The sequence below is a fragment of the Trichoplusia ni genome, assembly GCF_003590095.1.
Source record: "Trichoplusia ni isolate ovarian cell line Hi5 chromosome 23 unlocalized genomic scaffold, tn1 tig00001499_group22, whole genome shotgun sequence".
Classification (NCBI taxonomy): Eukaryota; Metazoa; Arthropoda; class Insecta; order Lepidoptera; family Noctuidae; genus Trichoplusia; species Trichoplusia ni.
In genome coordinates, this window is record NW_020799868.1 from 1 (window position 1) to 9,407 (window position 9,407).

The 9,407-nt window shown below is 40.2% G+C and overlaps 1 protein-coding gene and 1 long non-coding RNA gene across 3 annotated transcripts; both read left to right on the top strand.

The window, feature by feature from the left end:
- Nucleotides 1–104: 104 nt before the first annotated feature.
- LOC113506692 lies at nucleotides 105–655 on the top strand. Of its 2 annotated transcripts, none has more exons than XR_003401748.1 (3): nucleotides 105–168; nucleotides 256–409; nucleotides 529–655. It is a non-coding gene; the product is annotated as an uncharacterized LOC113506692 (long non-coding RNA). The 2 variants fall into 2 exon arrangements; XR_003401749.1 differs by having other exon boundaries at nucleotides 115–168; nucleotides 259–409.
- An 80-nt stretch (nucleotides 656–735) lies between these two features.
- LOC113506693 (homeobox protein engrailed-1-like) lies at nucleotides 736–8,299 on the top strand. Its single transcript, XM_026889524.1, has 8 exons — nucleotides 736–843; nucleotides 1,007–1,124; nucleotides 1,251–1,327; nucleotides 1,448–1,664; nucleotides 2,533–2,694; nucleotides 3,131–3,283; nucleotides 4,244–4,317; nucleotides 5,741–8,299. The coding sequence occupies exons 1-8, from the start codon at nucleotides 826–828 to the stop codon at nucleotides 5,855–5,857; spliced, it is 936 nt and encodes a 311-aa protein (XP_026745325.1). The 5' UTR covers nucleotides 736–825; the 3' UTR covers nucleotides 5,858–8,299.
- The last annotated feature ends 1,108 nt before the right edge of the window (nucleotides 8,300–9,407 follow it).

Sequence of the window (9,407 nt, forward strand, 5' to 3'; positions counted from 1 at the left end):
GGAGTGCCCCGTGAGCATGGCGGGCTCCAGCCACCTGCAGATGTGTGCAGAGCGGCGAGCTGGCCGGCGGCGCGCTGGCGGGCGGCGCGCGCGCCTACCCGCGCCCGCGCCCGCCGCGCTGCACTACGGGACCACCGCCCCGCACCTCGCCTACAACAACCAGCCCCCGTACGTACTTACCGCGAGGCTTCCATTCTACACAACTTCCATAAACTTGCACTTCACTTTATTTGTTCATTTCTTTATTCTATGTAGCAGTGGCAGTACTAGAGCCCAGAGTGGAGGCGGTGGAGGAGGAGACAGTGAAGTTCCTAGCGACCAGACATTGTCCGATCTCTTAGATGAGGTGATCGAGAACATGCCCGACGCTGACCGATCGGCAGCCGACGTTAATGTTCGGCAACGACAAGTAAGTGTTTTATTCTGTATAAAAATTACAGTCTTGTTAATTTGTCTTATTAATGACTACTGCAGGCTTAACGTTTTATTTTAATGTAAGGTTTAAACAATAGAACGATATTCTAACAGGGAATGAAGGAGAAGAACGCCATGATCAACGCCATCCGGCAGAGCCTGATGCAGTGTGAAACGGTAGGCAAGGCGGCCGGCGGGTCGAGCCCGGGCGGCGGGGCGGGCGCGGCGGGCGCGGCGGGCGGCGCGGGCGGCGCGTACGCGGGCAGCCCGGCGCGCGCCGCGTCCCCCGAGCCGCGCGAGCGCTGGCGCGCGCTGCAGGCGGGCGCCGCGCTGTACGCCGACCCGGCGCGGGCGCGCGCGCTCGTCGAGCAGCAGCGAGCGCGACTGCTCGAGCTGCAGCGCACGCAGCAGATGCTCGTGTCGCCAGAGGTATGATAAAAATTATTAAGGTAGCAATCACAACTACTTTTATGCACTTCTTAATCAAATGTAATATAATAAGAATTTCTTAAATCCGCCGTCGATAGCTGTCAGCTATCGACGGAGACTAGGATTTACTTTCATTATTATAATGATTAAATATTGATTACAGGCTACTGAGCAACCACAGGCTGATTTGGGCTCCACCATCAACGCCTTGGTTTCAGCGACTCCGCCTAACGTGACTTTAACACGTACGGACTATCAACATCAAATATATCACCAAAACAGTAAGTACTGTCTTCTTGTATGTAGTTCAAATATTAACAACAAATAAAGGTAGAAATTTTACTGTATTATTAATGTACGTAATATTACGTAAATAAGTATGTAATTATTTACAACTATCTTTACAGGTCAAATGGGTCCACATTATGGTACCAATAAAATAACGACATCGCAACAGAATCCAATGTTGAGTCGACAGCTCAGTGTAAGTATTATTTAGTTGATTTATAATCAGTTTGAACAAATCAAGGCAACCAATAATTTTGTACATTTTATGGTTTTGAATATATTTGGAAGATATTAATGTAGTGTGTTGCGTGTGCAGGTGGCTGGATCAGGCGGGTATTCTCGCGGCGGCGGTGCGGGCGGGCACTCGGCGGCCGCGCTGCACACGCCCATGACGCCGGCGCCGCCGCCCTCCACGCCGCAGCCCTACCACCGGCCGCCGCACCAGCCGCACGCGCCGCACGCGCCTCACGCGCCGCACCAGCCGCACGCGCCGCATGCGCCGCACGCACCGCTCGCGCCGCGCCCGCATCTAGGTAACGCAACCATGTCATAGCGTCAAACCTTATCGCTGAGGATTTATTTCATCTGACATTACCGTAACGGTGTCGTAAAATTTTTGTCACGCATATACTCGGTCAATATTTTGAAAATATTTACGACTTACGGCATAGAATTTAGCTCCCAATATTTTATATAATACTAACGTTTGCTTAATAAACTTTACGCGGTATTTACATTTCCTTATAATAATTATATCATTTACTTATAAGGGTGGTCTTGTGGTTTTAGATTAGTTGTTTTAAGCGTAGTTTTGCTTATAACGTATAAAATAAACAGGTATTTACATTATTAATTAAGGAAAAATAATAATCAAACATAAATTTTTCAATAGTTATAATATGCTTCAAAAAGAAATATGGTAGATATAGTTTAGAACATTGAAAATGAGTTTAGTTTGATTCAGCATGTTAAAATAAAAAACATCGCATGTCCCGTAGAGTTTAGTTATAGAAAGTCCCGTCAAAAGCGGGATAACTTCTCTTAAATTCTAGACGAAAGTAACCTATTTGCATGTCTATGGCTTAACTATCTGGTATCTATGAAAATCTTTTGAATGCAAGTCGGTAGTTATGATGCGATGAAATAGATTTTTTCGGTCGCATAATCTCCATTTCGAGATACAAATCGTCGTAAGGTGCAACTACGGTAATCATTTGGTATACGGTTATCGTTTCGCCGACAACGCTTTTTCGCTAAGCGTTGTATCATCCTGGCATCTTCGACCCACTTACTCCCTGATTTCGCGAAAAAAGGGAGCAGGCGCATCGAATTAGGTAGGTCGGTCAGCTATTACGGCGCCGTGCCCGCTGTCCGTAGTACTTAACTCGGCGTGTGTGGCAGTGGGAGGCTACTACGAGGAAGGCGGCGCGGGCGCGGCCGGTTACTGCGGCGACTACGCGCGCTGCACGCCGCTGGCGCCGCACGTGCCGCACGCGCAGCACGCGCCGCACGCGTCCCACGCGCCGCACGCGCCTCACCCGCCCCTCGACCATCAGCACGCATGTGAGTATGTCGGACGCCCACTGCCGCCGACTGCCACTCGCAGAGTGCGAACCACTTACCCAGAAACACTTCTACAACTTTTAGGAGGCAGACAAAGTACCAATTTCACCTTGTATCGAAATATTTGATTTAAATGTCAATTGTGGTACGAGTGAGGTAAGGCGATCGAGTAGAGCTCAGTTCAAACTTTTAACAATAATTATTTCTTCCGATACCTATCGCTCTGCATGAATAATAATAAACTTTTGCATTCTGCGCTTAAACATCCTTTCGCTTTCCTGATATGATTTATATGAATGAATCTGCATTTAAATTAGATTTGATCCGGGAACAGTTGTTTCTTTTACTATACTGGAGGTCGAGTAAAGGTAACAAAGTAGTGAGGCTCGCCGTGGCCGCGGGCCGGGCGCGGGTTGTAGCACGCACGGTGTTGCAGGCGCGGGCAGCGGCGCGGGCGCGGCCGGCACCTCCGAGTACGTGCGCAACGAGCTGCGCGCGGTCGTGGGCGCGCGCTCCGCCCGCCCCGACCTGCACCCGCTGCAGCCGCCCGACATGGACTCGCTCATGAGCTTCGACATGACCCCACCCGGTACGTTGCTACTACTCTGACAACACCAGCTCTATACTTAGAATGGACTGTTCAGATGTTGTCTCATACTGCCGATATTACTCGAGTTATGTTTTGACTAATTTAAAAAAATATTTTAACCGCATTTAACTTGTTAATATTTGTATGTTCTATATAAGTAAATGTGTAAAGTAATGATAGTTTTACAAAGTGAGTGATATAATTTTAATTCTTACAGATTGTAATTATGATTTACTTAAATAACCGAAGATAAAGTGCTACCTAGCCAGTTTTAATTTTTAATTCAAAATTAAAATAAATTTATATGGATACTGCTGTGGAGGTGGTTCCCACTGTGATCGCGAATTGTTACCTTTTTCAAAACAATTTGGAGAAAGTACCTCTAGGTAGTATTTATGTAGCACTATTTTTATATCATGTCAGTTATAAGGACTAGCCATGCAACAATCACCGATACAAGGATACACATTATATTTTTTTATCACCATGTGATCGATATATTTCGAAATTAATTAATTTGTCTGTGTCATAGCATCGTATGTTATACTAATGTCGTTCAGTTGTTTTTGTATTTTGAAATAGTAGGTCTTCAATAGAGATTCAAGGTGATACAAAATTGCGATTTAAAATATTTATTCTGCTGTAGTTTGGACAGTACTTAGAAATCCTCCTAGACAACAGTGTATGTATTTGTATTTATTAGCTAGGTGTATTTGTTTCATCTGAATCAGATTAATGTGATCTAGTTATATCTCAAGATATAACAAGAATATCTTCACAAAATCTCAGGATAAATCATATTGGCTAACGTTATAAGAGACCATTAACTGTCTGAATATATTCGGGAATGTGAACAACAATATTTTGGGACATAAAGAAACAATGCTCGTCGAGCGTGTTTTCTTAACATTGTCAGTGTAGGGATAACCACTGCCAATGTATACGTGTGTACGTACGTAGGTGGCGGCAGTGTGGTGGGGGGCCGAGCGTCCTCGGCGTCGACAAATTCGTGGGAATCGCAACAGAGCACCCCGGTAAGCTTGGGACGCGATCAGCGAATACAAAATATCATCTAGTCACTTCACTTCCTTATCGGTTTTCATTATTTTGTAGACCTACTTATAATTATTACGTCTGCTCTGCTGCGTGTGTTGTCGATTCGATCATCTTGATACTAGAGCTGATTTAAGGAAATGTACCAAAGTTAGCTAAATGAAGATGTCTTAACCTAATCCTTATTATATCTCCAATAACCAAGTGAAATGAAATAATTTAAATAAATTTAATTTAAATTTCCAAAGTCTAAAAAGCTTAAAATTGGTACATTCCTGAATTTTGATAAGCTTTTGTGATGTGATGTCTAATAATTTGTTTCTTATCCTAGAGAAAACTATTTAATACAAAAGTAACGCAAATAATGATTTTTTAGAAATTAAAAAATATATAACTTACAATATTATAATGTCAACGGCTTTTAGGATTTAACTTCCAAAATACTTTTCAGCTTATTTTGAACAGTGGGAGAATTTGGCATGCACAGACAATAAAGTGTGGTGGAGGTTTTGTGACGTTGTAGTAATAAAACAAAAATAAATTATTGCAATAGTTTTGCTTCTTGTTCGCTTATGAAATGTTAGAAAATTGCGTTTTAATTCAGTTTTCGTAGATATACAACAGACGATTGCATGGCGGTACTGTAGGACTGGTAAACCGGATTATTCTATTAGAAACTTAATACACGAGTAGCGATCAAGGTTGATCTATCATAGGTAGTTTAATATTAATAATACATAATATTTAATCAATTTTTTCTCTTTGCGTTTTCAATAAAAAACAAACCAAAAAATGCTTAAAACTGATACATACGTTTGTGCAGCACATTTTTAGGAATAAAAATAATGAAACACTTTTTTATCCGTATTGTTAACACTCTTCAAAACTATGTTCTTATGTTGCCTGAATGTAGTCTAATTGTCATTGGGACAATATTTTGATCGATCCTCGTGTATCGTAAATACATTATTTTGCTTAAAATGCTATAGTAAAAACACTTTCGATTTAAACGTTTTTTTCAGGCATTAACTATATTTTCTCTGATTAGATTTTCTTATTACTCATATTCAACAATTTAATGAAATATTTTTATGTATTATGTCAATGCAATCAGAAGTCAGTAGTAAACGGAAATATCTTCTGTTTTATTGATAACTTGATGAGAATAAATAAATACAATTGGTGGTTTCATCATTGCATATCTAAATAAAAATCTCCAAACGTCGACTACCTGCGTAACGTCCGTTATTATATTTGGAAATATAAATATTACGGATGTACACCGCACAGTATAGTCTCCTCCCAGGCATTTGACTGATGTGTTTGCACTCTGTTGTGGATAGGCGCACCAGGTCGGTAGCGTTGTGTGGAGTGGTAGTGACCTGTCCGTTTGGTTTCGCGCAGAGTACTACGGAGGCGGGCTCGGCGGAGGCGGCGGCGGGCGGTGATGAGGCGCGCGCGGCGGCGGGCGCGGGGCAGGAGGCGAAGGCGTCGCTGCTGCAGAAGCTGCTGTCGCAGTAGCTGGCCTGCCCGCGCCTCTCTCTCGCTGAACTTTGCATTTATTAATTTCTCGCTTCATCGGATGGACGTTTACCGAAGATTCTTAGATTCCAGCGTAACGAACGTCGTCGTTCCGAGTTACGATCTACGTGGTACCTCTGCGGCTGTAAATCTCACTCCCGTGAGAATAATATAGTACATACGCGTATTTATAGACACCTTTAATGTAGTCTAGTAGTGCTAGTGATGTTTTCGAGTTGTATAAATCGTTTCGTTAATGACATATTACTTCTAAGTTCTTTGAGAAACTAGATTTTATAAATATGTATGTAACTATGCTCTAATTTTAACGAAAAAACGAATCGATGCGAATTTCGTAGCTTCCTGTGATGGAAAAAAAAATAGTGATTTAAAATTATTTTATTGATTCGTACGCCCAGTACACATACACAATGTACAATAGAAATATACTGCGTGCAATATTCTGCCGTCCTAAGAAAGAAGGGCACAACTAACATTTTTATCTAAATCGAGTTAAATACATATTCGGAATCAGGAAAAAAAGGCCTATCTGCCTAATTTTTTGTATATTTCTAACAATAAAACAAACAGAGATAGCATAAGCATAAAGGGCACAACTGTACCATTTTTTAAGATTTTGTAAAGAGAAAGGTCACATTGTGATATATGTCTCCTACTTCACATTTATGTCTTTAATATATTTAGTTGAAAAGGCATAATTGGCGCACATTAAATATGAAGGGCTTATGTGGCAATTGTGCTATTTTTTTAAACCAACACCTTAGCAAGAAGTGTAGAAAGAAAGTCACAACTGGCGATTGTGTCTTTACTATTTAACCTACTCCTTAATATTTTGTATAAAAATAGGCACACTGGCAGTTATGCCTTTACTACTTACCCTACTTCTTAATATTTTGTAAAAAAATAGACACACTGGCAGTTATGCCTTTACTACTTACCCTACTTCTTAATATTTTGTAAAAAAATAGACACACTGGCAGTTATGCCTTTACTACTTACCCTACTTCTTAATATTTTGTAAAAAAATAGACACACTGGCAGTTATGCCTTTACTACTTACCCTACTTCTTAATATTTTGTAAAAAAATAGACACACTGGCAGTTATGCCTTTACTACTTACCCTACTCCTTAATATTTTGTAAAAAAAATAGACACACTGGCAGTTATGCCTTTACTACTTAACATCTCTACAGAGAAATGAGGTGAGGGGAGCGAGGTATGAGTGAGCTTACGCCAGTTGTGCCCGGCGTGTCGAGACGAATCCACGCGAGTCAGTGCCGCGCTCTGGTAAGATTATTTTTGTTACGTATTTCTATCGCCCATTCTATAATATAAAGTCTATCAACCTAGTAATTTAAATAACTTCATATTTTCTTTGTTTAATTAATCTTAGAAGGGTTAGTATAATAATAGCGAAATACAAATGTCGAAGCTGCGCCGCCGCGCCGGAGGGTCGCGTGCGCGATAGTCAAAAAACGACCGTTATTTCTGCTTATTATTGTGTGGGTAGATGTCGTTAACTAAACGCTATTAGTTCACGACATCTACCCACAGTTTAAATTTCACCCAGACCCAAACCCAGACGTCTGGGTTTTTTGATACAGGGTGTAGTTTTAGATATACTGGGTGTAAAAAAGTTAAAAGGGATAATTATAAGTTTTAAACCGCTATCGCAATGTTTGTGTATTTTAGTTTTTTTAGCAACGTAGCCATAATAAAGAAATTGAATTGATTCTTTTTGGGGAAGCTGGGGATATGTCTGTTATGCAGATAGCGTCGCTTTGCGGAAGTTAGCATGTAATAAATAATCTTTATTTATTTTCAGCAATATGTCATCAAGAAGCGCAAGATTAATCAATGCTGCTTTACGCAAAACAGACTGTGATGAACAGATCTTAGATGAACCTGTTCCATCCACAAGTGGGATACAAAACTATCGAGATCAAGCAGCAAGTGAGGAAGATTGTCATGATTTTGATTCTGATGATTCTGTAATCGATAAAGATTACAAATTACCTGAAAAACCGAACCGAAACATTAGTAGCAGTGACTCAGAAAACGACATTATACCGTGTTCACAAATAATTCGGCACACAACGATTGAAGCATCACCGGAAGAATCATCAGACCCAGAAACAAACGAAGAACAAATAACGAAAAAAGGCAATATAAGGAAGCGGAAAACATATAACATTAGCTTAAAAGAGCGAAAGAGAATAAAGAATGAAGAAAGAATAGGCACTAAATATTTTGTAAAACCTGGTTGTCGTGAAAACATCTGCAAAAAAAAGTGCTCAGAGCGTTTTCCAGATGAGATTCGCAAAAAAATTAATGTCAATTTTTGGAAATTGTCATGGACGGAACAGAAATACTTTTTTATATGTCATACCAGCACAAAAAAACCAGATAGACCTAAAACAGAGAAAACGATGTCAATGAAGGTAAACATTACACACGATCGAAGACTATAACATACTTTTTGGTAAATGAAAACGGCGAGAAAATTTCAGTTTGCAAAACTTTTTTCCTCACTACACTAGGCTATAACCAAAATAACTGTAAGGCAGTAAGAAACGCTCTTGAAAGTGATTATAAGCCCGAATTATATCCAAAACCTCTTGTTGATGGACGTGGACGCAACCCGAATCCTCAAAAACTAGATTCTGTTAAAGTCACGGAACATATAATGTCATTTAATCCTGCAGTATCTCACTATAGACGTGAGCACGCCCCTAACAAAAAGTATTTGCCTTCAGACCTTAATATACGTATAATGTATGACCACTACTGTGAAACCGATCCTGAAATAAAAGTATCTTATGGATTTTACAGAAACTTGTAAGAGAACTTAATATCTCATTTACTAAATTAGGACAAGAAGAGTGTGAGCTATGTGAAAAATTTATTATACACAACCCTCGTCGGGAAATGATTAGGCATAGAAATTGCAAAGATTGTAAAGACTACGAAGCACACCATGACAGATATATATTAGCTCGCCAAAAATATGAAATGATGCTGACAATCAAACACAGAAGAAAAATGACACAGACACTCTAATTTTTGCCGTAGATCTAGAAAAAGTTATAATGTTACCCCGCATGGAAGAGTTCAAAACTGTGATGTTTTGCCCGCGGCTTATTGTTTTTAACCAAAGTTTTGTGCCAATTGGTGAAAAACATATACATGAATTAGGTCTAACTTTTGCAGCTTTATGGCATGAAGGATTATCTGGAAGAAAAAAAGAGGATATCGTGAGTTGCTTCAGGGCCTTTTTTATGCAAAATAGAGACCTTAAGCATATCATTTTGTGGCTCGATAACTGTGCAGCACAAAATAAAAATTGGACCTGTATTCTTATCTGATATATTTGGTAAATTCTACAGAAGTTAACTTTGAAACTATTACTTTACGCTACTTGGAAACTGGTCACACATTCATGGCTGCAGATGAATTCCACCACAGAGTAGAGAAATCTCTCAAAACAAAAAAGCGTGTTTATGACTTTGACGACTTTTGTAATGCTGT